Here is a 13,901-nt window from a genome sequence, read left to right on the forward strand (position 1 = left end):
TTCAATGCACTGTTATAAGTCTTCGAAATTGTGTGTACATATATACATACAAATTACCGGTGTATATACTAGCATGTAGAATTATTATCATAGTTTGCTAAAACCTTGATGTTTATGATAAGAAAATATGTTGTGTACACTAAAAAGTCTTCTAGATAAATCTCAAGAGAATATAAAATTATGAAGAAAATTACAGTACTAGCTTTCTTTCCTCAAAGAGAGATAACTTTTAAAGCTCAATATACGAATAAAGAAAAGCACTATATATATCCTAAATAGAAAGAGAGAGAAAAAAACCAGTCGAAAACCAGGCAATATGCGATGTTATATATATATATATAATATTATCATTGTTATTCTGTTGTGCTATGATAGATCTCCCCCTCCTTTTTTTTTAAGGTTTTTAACTTCATATTCTTAAAATATATAAATATAGAAAAAACACCCTACAATATCCCAAAACAAAGCAGGAAACCTAAACATCTCAATGTTGTATCTCTTTTAAAAAAACAAGTTGTAAATTCAAAGTCTTAAATGCCATTTATTTTCCACTGAAATGCATGGAATATTCTGTCATTTGATTTCCTTCAAAGAATATTGGTAATGTAATAACCGAGTTTTCAACATATGAACAAGATATCATACATTACATGTAGCTTGATACAGTAAACATCCCAGGAAAATCAGCACATTAGGTATGTTGCCAATGACCTTTGCTATTTAATCTAGTATCTAAGACTAAATGAAAGGAAATATTCTGAAACAATAGTATAGAGCTCCAGACGAAAATGGCATATAAACAGAAACTGTGTGTACTGATGCTGAACATTACAAAAAAACTTACAAAATTAGCATTCTGTACATGTGATTTTCAATATAATGTGATATTTTTGTAACGTCAAGCATCTGCATAAAAGCTAAGAATTAAAAATAAAAACAAGTACATATTATATATATTTACAAGTTTATTACTGTTTTCAGTGTACCACAGATATCCTCTTTCATGACATGCACAAGATACAGTATACAAAATCATATTCAAACATGTGCCTGTCAATTCCTCTCTACTTGTGATTGCTTGTACTAATGTACTATCAATATGGATACACTACTTAAGTAGTCAGAAGCACTTTCAAATAAAATGTATGTAATATGTTATCAATGGTGAAATGAAAAGCATTTCATGAAATGCCATGTCCTCACTGCTATAAAAAGCTCAAACAAGCCACAGACACTACAATAACCTGTTCTAGAATTAATATACTTTCTCTTTTAAATGACAAAGGTTGGAAATGAGATTCAAAGTACATTTCCTTATTATAAACAAAACATATTACCTAGAATGATCCATATAAATATATAGAAACAGCAATACATTAAACTCTGTTCTTACATGCAATCAAATTTACAGGTACATATGGTATGCATGCATGACTGTGCATGTTCACAGAAATGCTCTTCAGAAGCACAGGATATAAGATTGAAGGAAAAGAATTTAACATGTACAAACTAGAGTTAAGGATTCATAAAAACATGATTTTCACCATATACATTCTCTCATAACAACTCCAATACTCGTATTCTCAACAATTGAAATAAAATAAAACAACACCCCCCTGGATCCCTCTAAACACTTTATCGAGTGCTAGTGTTAAATTGCATGAAATAAGAGGCAGTGGGGGGATTTGTGTAGACTTCCTTATCCAAGAAATCTATGTGTCCTTTCTGTTCCTTTGCAAGACGGCGATTTTCCTCGGCTTGTTGACGTTCTAGTTCCCTGCGTTTGCGCTCCATCTCGCGTTCCATTAGCATACCTGCCCGGGCATTGGCATTCTGCTGACGTTCCCATTCCTCTTGTCTTAGTTTTTCTTCCTGATTTGCCCTCTGAAAAGTTTAAGAAATTTTTTTCCATCTTTGTTTAGCTAATCTCAGGATTTGCACAACATAAACCAATTCAATAGTAGTAAAATCCAATGAAGGGATGAATGCCATGACATCAGAAAATAAATACTTGATGTGAACAATAACAAAAGCACTATGGCTAAATATAAAATCTCACCTCTTTCTCTTGCCTCTGAAGTTCTTGTTGCTTTCTGACAGCCTCAATTTGGGCAGGGGTCATTCCCTTCCAACGGTCAGTAATGACCCTGTGGGGCCCAAATGCACTTTGTGCCACTGATGGATTCTCAGTAAGGACATCTCCAAACACATGATTGGCAATCTCTGTCATGTTATCATCCAGTTCCTGCTGTTTCCTTAACCTATCCTTCTCATCTCTTTCTCTTGCCTAAAAAAAGTAAAAAAAATTATCAGTGTCCAAGTGCCAGTACTTTATTTGGTTTAAAATACCTCTACTGTTAAAAGAATGAGACATTTATATTTACTAAATTAGATTATTTTCATAGCTTTGTCACTTATTGTATATCACAATAAATAATTCCAAGATCGCCCTGAAACAGCGACTCCGAAGTTCATGGCTATCAAAATTTGTCATACTAGCTGACACAAACATGATTTTATCAACAATGCATTTGCAAGTGTACGCAGACAAACTTATGCATTCTCACACTATGTCTACTGCAGTTGACTGAATTTAATGATGTGTCGACTGTTGCGACATATTTTTCAGCGGTGAAGTTCAGTGAGACAATGGCTAAAAGAGTTCACATTGATCCTGGACTTCAATTCTATGAACTAGCCTCGTCAGAGTTATCAACAAGTCACGATCATCCACTACATACCATTTGTTCATAATACGGTCATGTACTTGTATATATACAAGATTATTTTTGTGTCAGGATGATCTCCCAACAAAATAACATTCTTGCAATATCAACAGTACTTGATGTTTAAATCACCTGATTGATCACTTCTTTGATCTAATTTCTTAACACCAAAAACAAAATTTACAAATTTTTACTTTACCAGGGCATTGTTGTAATCCTTAGTGGCCACATTAATTGCTCTCCTACAGTCCTCTTCTGCTTTAGCTAGTTCCATCGCCCTCTGATCTAGTTCCTTCATTTTCAGGTCATACAGCCTATCCGCTGTGTTCTGGTTCCTCTCAGCTTGTTCCCTCTCCTCCTTTTGCTCCGTGGACCATTCCCTCAGCTGTTCCTGTTGGTACTTCCTTCTGGCTTTGCTATTTAGATCTTCACCTATAAAATAAAATCAACCAATCTGATTGTATCCTATATTTCCCAGCCATGGTTTATGAGTATGCTCCCATTTCCCTTTGCATAAAGAGGGAGGGGATCAAACTTTTTCAATGTGATCTGTGACAATGCCAACTTTTTGTGTAAAAATTTCGACATAAATGTCAGGATCTGTTTTAAACATCACAAATAAACATTGATGGCCCCCAAAAATGCTATACAATTACATGACAAAAATTATAACAAACAAATCCTTTACTGTACCTTCAAATTTCTGTATACTTGACACGCCACATCTTGGATCATCGTCGCTTACTCTGGCTGGTTTGTCCTTTTTGAGGTAGTCTGGATCATACAAATCAAACTCTCTTCGACTATCCGGCTGTTGGTGCATCATGCGGAATTCATTCATTGCTCTGTTTAATTCTCTCATGTCTGCTTCTTGGCGCTTTTCTATTAACTGTGAGATTTTATCATTTCTTACGGCATCATTTGCTGTAAACGAAAGATTAAAGTGACATAAAGATATGCATATTTCACTGCTTTGTTGATTGCTAATTCCATACAAACATTTATTTCTTGTTTTCTAATTTCAGATTAGAGCATACTTAAGAACATTTCATTTGATAAATGTTTAGTCTCTTTTCCTTTCATAATCTTTAATACTTTGTTTTCTAATTGCAATCAATGGCATAATCATGTTATTCGCACCGCAGTTTATTCCGTAATATCCCCCACCATCCCCCACCACTACCCACAAGGTTGTTTTAATTTATACTTCTTTCACCGGTGCCATATTTGAATGTTTTGAAAATTTGCATATTCCTATAGTAATTTAACGGAATAAACCAAATTTAAAGAGCAAATAACTCTTACTAAAGGAAAAATAAATCTTACACTTTATCGCGCGGTGCGAATAACATGATTATGCCCAATCAATATCAAATGAAGACATGTTATTGTGATAACTGGTATATATACCAAATGCTATTTCTCTTTTCCTCTCATAGTCCTCGTGTTGTTTCTTGTCCTGGACTTGCTGATCAATTGCTTGTGTGTCAACCTATAATTGCATAAATTCAAATTGAGGATATAATTATGGTATATTATAAAAGTTAGCTGCACTATATATCCACCCACCCACCCCCCCCCCCCCCCTTTCCATCTTTTTGTAAATACTTGTGATATATATAGTATTTGTATACCATGTTTATAACTGTTGATTAAATAATTCATAGCATATCAAAACATACGGACTCTATATCTCACATACTATAAATTTGGTGGTCCCTCAAGAAAAGGGATATGGCTTAAATTTCACAAAATAGACAAATGAAAACAAGCTTACCCCGATTGTTCTACACTTTGCGTTGAAAATTCTCGATTTTCTCTCCTCCTCCATACGCCGGCGGCGATCAATAGCCGCGGCTTCTTTGTAATCTACTGGTAAATCTAATTTGTACATCTTTCTTCCTTCAGCAAACGACAGGAACCACAAGATGTCTGTATGTCACTCTTCCTGCAAAGCGTTGTCAAGTTTACGCCGTTGTTAACCGGAAGTTGACATGCTGCGGACCTACAGTGTAGAAAATATATTCAATCAGATTAAATTACATTTTATGCTGTAAATACAGGTATATATGTATGTTTATATTTTTCTGTTTTGTTATAAGAAAAAGAGACTCCATAACTGATTTTATTTATTTAAAACTTATACTTTTACTGCTGACGAGAGATTTGCCGATCCCGATCAATATTTACCATAATTATGTTGATCGCCGCGCCGGTGAGATGGAGTCAAGTCAACTCGTACCCTGACCGACTCGTACCCAGGTCAACTCGTACCCAATAGGTCAACTCGTACCCAAATAGTAAAAGTCCCAAGAATCTGGTTACGAGTTGACTCCTCCTCTTCAACTGATGACAACTCGTACCTAAGCGATATGTCACTTATATGCGCATAGATATATTGCATTATGGGCAGATTCTTGGGTACGAGATGACTTTTGTCTTTTGGGTACGAGTTGACCTATAATGATAATTAAAGATACTGAATTCAACATATTTTTAAAAAGATAGATAATAGCAAATAAAACCATATGATACTTATGCAGAATCCCGAAGAGAATCACGGAGAGAGAGAGAGAGAGAGAGAGAGAGAGAGAGAGAGAGAGAGAGAGAGACTTTGAAATTTAAAAGGTTCAATTGTACAGTATGATACATCGTTTTTATATTTATTCCTCTTAAAGATATATCATAAATTTTATAAGATATCTTATAAAAGTTATACGATATGTTCTAAAGTTTATGAGCTATATTATATATGTTTTAAGATATATCTCATAAATGAATTTGTATATATATTTATAAAGTATTATATGAATTTACTTTTATCAGATATTTTATAAAACATATTAGATGTCTTGCATGTATCATAAGATGTCCCAAAAGGTTTATGAGATATCTTATAAAAATTCATTTATAGAATAGATAAGATAAGTTTATTCCAATGTTGGGCCCAGAGGGCATAACAGTAAGACAGTTTATAAAGACGGAAATTCAAAAAAGAAAGAAAGTTTACAACATTAACTACAGGTAGCAATTCATATATGTATGTACTTGTTTCCCCAACATGCTGCATCCACATGCAGTTTACAGTCTATGTAACCTGTAGTTAATGTTGTAAACTTTCTTTCTTTTTTGAATTTCCTTCTTTATAAACTGTCTTACTGTTATGCCCTCTGGGCCCAAAATTGGAATAAACTTATCTTATCTTATATTATCTTATCATAGACTGCAAACTGCATGTGGATGCAGCATGTTGGGGAAACAAGTACATACATATATGAATTGCTAATCATGTATATATACAAGTAAATGGACAGTATTAGTATTATACCAACATACCTAACAATTAACATATGAATAATAAACTATAATGATTTTTTGCAGTTTTAAAGCATCACTTCTTTTTCTGAAAGTTTGCACTAAATATTCACTCAATTTGACAATTACTGGTTTGTCTTCATTAATCATCAACCAAGTAAATTTGTCCTTATTTGTTAGATAGATAAAAATTTTGTTGAGCTTGTATATACCATTAAAAAACATATTTCTCTCTTCAACATAGAATGGACAATCAGTAAGGAAATGAAATTCATCTTCAACACAATTAAGGTTACATAATTCACATATTCTTTTGTTTCTTTCTAAAGAAATCTTCTGGCCAGAATTGGTTTTTGTAAATTCATATCTTCCTCTTTCAATTCGAAGGTCATATGCACTAATTCGAAATCTACATAGAGTTTTTCTTAATTCTAGGGATTCTAAAAATATATAACTTTCCATAGTAAAGTTTTCTTTATACGAAAAATATGTTGTGAGTTTTCCTGATTTCTGACCCTCTTCACGCCGTTTTGACCAGTAAAGTAAATATTGTTTCCGTACCTGATTCTTCATTTGTTTTTTGAAAAATGAGAATTTGAGATTTTTACAATTGGGTACCAAAATGCCCATTTTTTCCTTAAATTAATTAACGTTTTTGTACCAACAATTTATATTATATGAATTCAGATTGATATTCTCTTGATAAGCACTGTATAACGGGGATGATTCTGGGCAAATCTCAAGTCTATGCCAATATAGTAAAATACTTTGGATTATAGAGCAGAACATAGGATATCTACCCAATTCAGAGATTATTGCAATATTAGTACTTCTTTTACCGGCACCCATGCAGTAGATGTTTACAAAACTTAATATTCAGGTTTTCTACCTCCCAATTTTTAAAGATATCATATAAATATCTGTCTTTTTCCAGCATGCGTGTTGAAAGTGTTCCCCATATCTCGCAGCCATACAAGGCGATGGGTTTTACCATATGGTCAAAAAGAAAAATGTTTTAATTGGTGGATCGATAGATTTGATGTCTTTTTAAAGTTTGAATGAGGCCTTAAGAACTTTATTGTATAGATCAGATTTTGCTTCCTTGAATGAACCACAGGAGGATAATATTACTCCTAGATATTTATATTTGTTAGTACATTCAATACATATGTTACCGAACACAAAAGTTTCTTTAATTAGGTGTCCGCTTTTATTAAAAATGACTACTTTTGTCTTATTGGTATTAAATTCTAAGCACCAATCGTTGCAATATTTTTCAAGTAAGTTTAGTTTGTTTTGTAGTCCATTTTGGTTTTCTGAAAGCAGTACAAGATCGTCCGCATATAGAAGAGAGGTGATTTTCTTTCCAGAAAGATTGACATAGCCAATGGTTTCTTCATCCAGTAATTTAGAAAAATCGTTCAAAAATATTTATAAAATATTTGGGCTTAAGACATCACCTTGTCGGACTCCTATCTTTGGTGGTGTATATGGAAGGGTTAACTTGTTCCCTACTTTTTATTATGTTTAATATACAAGATATCTTATAAAGTGTATGAGATATGTTATATAGTTTAGAAGATATCTTATATTTTTTATGAGATATCTTATAAACTGTAATTATAAATTACAATGTATATGAGATATCTTATTTGAAATTTATTGGATATCTTATCAAAGATAGAAGATTTTTCATAAATTATATAAGATATTTTTGTAAAGGAACAAATATAAATATGGCATGCCATACAAAATCACTGAGCTCGAGACAAAGTCAAATTTTCTCGGGACTCGCACTTCCCAGTGATCTGTGTACATGTATAGGTTGGTCCAGCTTAAATACCGAGAATAAATAGAGGAAACTGAAAAGTTCTGTTTGGTGTGGAGTGGTTTTTTTTTTAATCTATAAAACTAATTAAAAGTCAAAAGATTATATTTCTATGCTCCCGTAATCACGGGCAATTTCATCGTTTGGGGTCGAATTTACTAAATTTTGTGTGGGGCCGCCTTGATGCCCCAGTGGGTCCAGGGGGCGAAGCCCTCGGAAGCTCTTGGATTTTACAGGTTTTATTGGGCCTGAATTATGTCTCCTATTTAGTCCTTTGTACTATTTTCTATCATTTTTATAAGGTGAAATTTTGGGAAAAATTAAGTTCTGGAACCAAGACGTAAAGTAATTCAAGAAATCAAAATATTTTGTCATTTATTTCTCCGGGAGTGGAAGAAATTATTGCTTCTTTTATTGTTGAGAACATTTTTCTAAACAAGATACAACGATTCACCTTAAATTTGAAAAAAAATTAAGGTGACTTTAAAGTCGTCCCCCCCCTTAGATCCGTCACTGTTTCCTGCACACGTGACAAGACCTTTCTTTCGGTACCAACATTTTTAGACCTTGCAACCTTCACCTGGGGGTTGATGAACTAAATTAACATGGGTCATAACTATTGAATAACTTGTATGAAAGAGCTCTCATATTTCACATGTATATTTCTTATGACAAGACCTTTCTTAGGAACCAGAATCACTATATGCTACCATACGGAGGCATCAGTAATTCACAACTTTAGACATCTTATTTGATAAAAACAATATAAAGTTTTCTACACTTCTTATGTTACAATGAGTATTTGTAGATTAATTATCAACGTTATATCATATTTTTTTGTTGTTCAAATGTCCAAAGCATGTCTGACTGGTATAGAGAAACACCCTAATCCGCTGGTAGGTAGCAACGTTTAAATTAAAAGACAAGGAATATAGTTATGGTGGATAATTTTTATCAGGCACGTAGAATATTTTTATGTGCTAAAATACTGTACACAAATTAAATATTCTAATAATTTTAACAGTGCTCAAAAGTTGTAAAGCAACATTCTAATACAATATTTATACATGTAGTTGACAGAACATCTAACATCGCGTTATACAGGTTGTAATATATATAGATCTATATAGCATATGTCTCATATAATATGGAGCGTCAAATTAACATAAACTCAAATAAATGAAGATATCTTCAATCATTTGGAGCTATCATTAATTCATTTGCATGATGAGCGCACAATTCAATTTCAATTCGCGCATTAATTGAATTGATGATAGCATTAATCAGTCTTCAAATGAATTGATAATATCAATAATTGAATTAATGCGCGCTACATATTGATGCGCGCACTAATTAAATAATTAATGAGAGCAATAATTGAATTGATGAGAGCAATAATATTTCAATTATTGTGCGCAATAATTGAATTAATGATATCTTCAAATCTTCAATTACAACTAATTGAGTTTATATTATTTGGCGCTCCACGTGTAATACTCATAGTAGGGTATATTGTGTGCCGAACTACATCAGTGTACCAAATTCATGAAAACCTGATATATACCTTTCAATTCTAGTTTTGTTTTTCTCAGAGACAATTCAATTTACTGACGACACCATTCATATACACATGTGTCATAAATACAGCAAAAACAAAAAAATGAAAATGAAATAATCTGAACATGTAGTTTTAAATTTTCTGGTTATTATGAATGATATATAATTAAGAAATAAAAATCACACAAATCTGCTGGTGATTGTTCTAGCACCATTGATTCATAGGTAACATGTTATCGCGGAACCTTTGCCGTTTAAATAAACAATAATTTCAAATTTCGTTTTAAACGTCGTCGTCTTATGTAATCGGGATCGGGATACAACAGGAAAAATAATAGGACGCCATCTATGCGCGCTAAAATGTTTACTGTGAAAATGAAAACAAATGAGGAAAATTGACTTGTAAATGATTGCATGCAGGATATATTTCATCGAATAGTGTAATTGAACAATTAAACAATGGCGGGATACCTTAAGTACATCGAAGTAGACAATTTTAAGTCCTACATTGGACAACAAAGAATTGGACCCTTCGATCGCTTTACTGCAATTATTGGACCAAATGGATCTGGTATAAAATATGCATATTATTCTCGCTTTCATATGTATTTCATCATTTATTTGAACCATACATATGGTAGATATGTTGATGGAGTTACCGTTGGAGCGAGCGCAGCTAGATGTATATGTCATAATAAGAGCAGGTCCAGAGAAATTCCTCGAGGAAGTGTTATTAAACTATGGACTAACACAGTATTGCATACAAATAGGCAAATATAATTACTGTCTACCTAGCCCAGGGATGATGGGTTTGGACTCCTATTTATGCATGTCAGATATAGTCGCTATGGACAGAAAGGGGGGGGGGGTGTATTGTACTATAAATTGCACAATATAGTTTAATAAAAATCATCAACAATCTCTATTTCAAAGTAAAGTGATAGTAAAACTGAAATATATCTATATGAAATAGATTTATCTTATGTTGCGTTATACTGATACTAGAATTAAACTGATCATTTGATGTTAATTGTTTTCATAGTCATGTTCAGGAACAAATTTCTCTGTCACAGTATTAGTGACATGGTAGTGGCAAGGTTGATTTTTATCGTGTGGGTATACTAAACTTGACCTTCAACTCCTAATATAGGTCCCCCATTGCTTCAATTATATTATGACATCAAGATGAGGCCTTAAGTGTTTCTCATTTAATTGCTATGGTATTACAATTTGTTATACATTAATGCAGCACACTGCAGGGGACCACAAAACTAGAATAAAATTAATAATGATAATCTACACAGGAAGGTTGACTTTGCGAGATTATTTATGATGGACTTTTAGTTTTAGAGATTGTGACCAAAATAATTTCTTGTCAAGTGTGCAGCTTCAGCTTGGCTTTCAGATGAGCCAGGACTAAAAGGAAGATATACCTAACTTGCTTAATTGTTTGTGAATTTATTCAGATAGAGGCATGAAAATGTACTGGATATGTAACCAAATAAAAATAACAAATCTTGAAATGATTTGAAAGAAAAGTAAAACTAATTAATTAGGGGTGAAACGATGCATCGCGATGTAGTGGTCTCGATTCGATGCTCGATTTATTCGGGGTCTGTTTCGGTTCGATACAGTTCTAAAATCATAGCACACATTGCTCTTCATAACACAGTTTCTGATTAGCCAATTGAATTGAAAATTGCCCAATCAACATACGAGTAAACTTTGCTGTATCAAAATGGACGCAGTCGATTTGAAAAGTGCACCCCAATGTATAAATCCTGGGTATTGCGACATTTCGGCTTTAGAACAAGTGATAAGAGTGTTGCTCTATGTTTAACGTTTTTACATTATGTAGAATTTATTTGGAGAGAGCAATAAATACAACGAAACATAAGAAAATCTTAGCATTAAAAAGAATTTGGTACATGCTATTGTATCGAATCGAAAATCATCGAATCGAGAAGGTACTGTATCGTTTCACCTCTAATATTAATCATTAATGTTTTCGTGTGCTGAGCAGGTGAGCATAATGAAGACATACAGATGATATTGTGATCGTTCTAATTAGGCTTAGGGGATGCATGAAAGATGTTTAATGCAAAATCTGAGTTATTTTCAAATTTGCAGGTAAATCTAACTTGATGGATGCCATCAGCTTCGTACTTGGAGAGAAGACATCTAATTTGAGAGTCAAGAGAATGAGTGTTAGTATTTGGTATTCACAGAAAATAATTGCAAATAGTTTCATGCATTTTAGCTTATTGATTTGGGACACCAATATGGTACAAGATTGAGAGGACTTGGGCAGTGCCTGCTGTCCGATCCTTTTATGATTTATCAAAATTAAATAGCGTTTAAACACAAAACTGTTGGTAATAACTCAATTTGATTCAAAATTGTTTCCATCATTTTAATGATACAGTATCAACATTCATACTGCATGTCACAATTTTGCATATTAATGACTTACTGTGCTGTTTGTTTTTAAATCTTGTTCAAAGCAGGTATCTTATGCTGTCATACATATTGTGTGAACAATAGCCTGTTATGTACCAAATCTAACATTTCTGGTGACTACACCTAAAATTGTGTTTTATTCAGTCATTCCGACAAGAAAATTTATTTTGACTGGTGAAATTTATTAGCAAATTGTCCCATGGATAGTTTTCTCTTTGTTGAGCCTTGAGATATATATACAGGATTTAAAATTTGCAACAAGCTACAGGGGAAAACGAATCATTGTCCAACTTGGGGGGGGGGGGGGGGGGTTAATTTTGTTTTTATGGAATATTTCTAGGAGGTTTTAATAGTACATAAAAGTACTGTTGCTAATGCAGGGGGTTTGTTCAATTAACAGGATTTGATTCACGGGGCTCCCGTGGGGAAACCAGCAGCCAACAAAGCCTCAGTGACTGCTGTGTACGTGAACTCGGCAAACGGAGATGAAACACACTTCACTCGGGTCATCCATGGTTCTTCATCAGACCATAAAATCAATGGAAAGGTACTGATTAAAGCATTGTCATATTGTCGTTTTTGTGTAAGTTAGTATTACAATGTTGTGTTGTTGTTGATTACATGTTGGATGTTGTGAAAAGAGCACAGGAGTCAGCAATTTTATCAATAAAGTAGAAATATATGAGAAATGGGCATCAATACTACCACTGAGCTTCGCTACACTTGTGAAGCACATTGGTAGTATTTATGCCCATTTCTCATGTATTTCTACATTAATGATAAAATTGGTGACTCCTATGAAAAAAGTAATAGCTAGAGATTGTCAAATGCTATTCTGCATGTACATGTATAGTTGAATGTGTTGATTAGAGATTATTTGTGTTTGTAATTATCAAATATGCTTACGATTTGTAGACAGTGTCTGCCCAAGACTACGCCAATGGTCTGGAAAAGATAGGCGTTCTTGTCAAGTCCAAGAACTTTCTGGTGTTCCAAGGCACAGTGGAAAGTATAGCTATGAAGAACGCAAAAGAAAGAATGGTCATGTTTGAAGAAATTAGCAGGTACCTTTTTTTGATGATTACAACAACTATATTTCAAGTACAAATTTTCAGTCACCTTGTCACACAGTGTATTAAGTCATTATCACTAACTTGGTAACCATAATTATCTTGTATTTGTAATATTGATATAGAATTATGGAATATCAATAATTCGAAAAAAGATGTATTGATAGTTTCGTGAAGTCTGTAGGATCTTCAGGGAAAGTTGTTTAGTTGGATGTTTAGGATTATGTAGCATAATCAGGAGCTTGGAATACACAGAGTGGTCACTAGGAGTTTCTGCTGGACTTGTGATGTATGAGCAGCTCGAGTCCCACAAAAATTTGATGAGTCCCCATCAAAGGCTGATGAGTCCTTTTTGTATAAGATATTTTAACATTTAAACAGGAGCTAGCAATTTAAACAAATTACAGAATTTGAAATGACATATTTGGGTTCTTACATATATGTACATTTACATAGCATAATTTATTTCCTGCTGTCATCATGTGCTTACTTCAGGGGTTGATATTCTTTTTTACGTACTAGTAAATATGGGCTTGTGAAATTTGAATTGTTGGTAGCCCATTTGGCTACTTGGTGTAAAGAACTAAATTTAATCCTTGAAAACAGGGAAGAAGCACCAGCTCTGTAGGTTTTGGAATAACTCGAGTTTAAATGTAAATTTGCACAGAACATTAAGTGTGACTTTTGTGTATTTAGATCTGGTGAACTTAAGGAGGAGTATGACAAAGCTAAAGCAGAGATGAACAAAGCGGAGGAGGATACTCAGTTTAATTATCACAAGAAGAAAGGTATTGCTGCCGAAAGGAAGGAAGCTAAAATGGAAAAAGATGAGGCAGAGAGATATCAGCGACTGAAAGAGCAAATGGTAGGGGTCTTTTCAAAAGTTGTTAAATAGAACATTAAAGGGGACACCCAGGCATATATGATTTTCTTATGAAAGTGTGA

General features: G+C 33.4%; 2 protein-coding genes across 2 annotated transcripts in view; one reads left to right on the forward strand and one right to left on the reverse strand.

Moving 5' to 3' along the window:
- Positions 1-947: 947 nt before the first annotated feature.
- LOC125656218 (RIB43A-like with coiled-coils protein 2) lies at positions 948-4,959 on the reverse strand. The gene is made up of 7 exons (XM_048886823.2): positions 4,917-4,959; positions 4,504-4,731; positions 4,137-4,218; positions 3,420-3,650; positions 2,926-3,158; positions 2,060-2,287; positions 948-1,884 (listed from the first exon to the last, which is right to left on the reverse strand). The coding sequence occupies exons 2-7, from the start codon at positions 4,618-4,620 to the stop codon at positions 1,636-1,638; spliced, it is 1,140 nt and encodes a 379-aa protein (XP_048742780.1). The 5' UTR covers positions 4,621-4,731; positions 4,917-4,959; the 3' UTR covers positions 948-1,635.
- A 4,775-nt stretch (positions 4,960-9,734) lies between these two features.
- LOC125654268 (structural maintenance of chromosomes protein 1A-like) overlaps positions 9,735-13,901 on the forward strand; it is a 19,399-nt gene continuing 15,232 nt past the window's right edge. Inside the window, exons 1-5 of the mRNA XM_048884125.2 lie at positions 9,735-9,997; positions 11,557-11,633; positions 12,287-12,433; positions 12,802-12,950; positions 13,653-13,821. Coding sequence (XP_048740082.1) covers positions 9,886-9,997; positions 11,557-11,633; positions 12,287-12,433; positions 12,802-12,950; positions 13,653-13,821 — 654 coding nt within the window. The 5' untranslated portion in view covers positions 9,735-9,885. The remainder of the gene's footprint in view (positions 9,998-11,556; positions 11,634-12,286; positions 12,434-12,801; positions 12,951-13,652; positions 13,822-13,901) is intronic.

Source organism: Ostrea edulis, chromosome 7, assembly GCF_947568905.1.
Source record: "Ostrea edulis chromosome 7, xbOstEdul1.1, whole genome shotgun sequence".
NCBI lineage: Eukaryota > Metazoa > Mollusca > Bivalvia > Ostreida > Ostreidae > Ostrea > Ostrea edulis.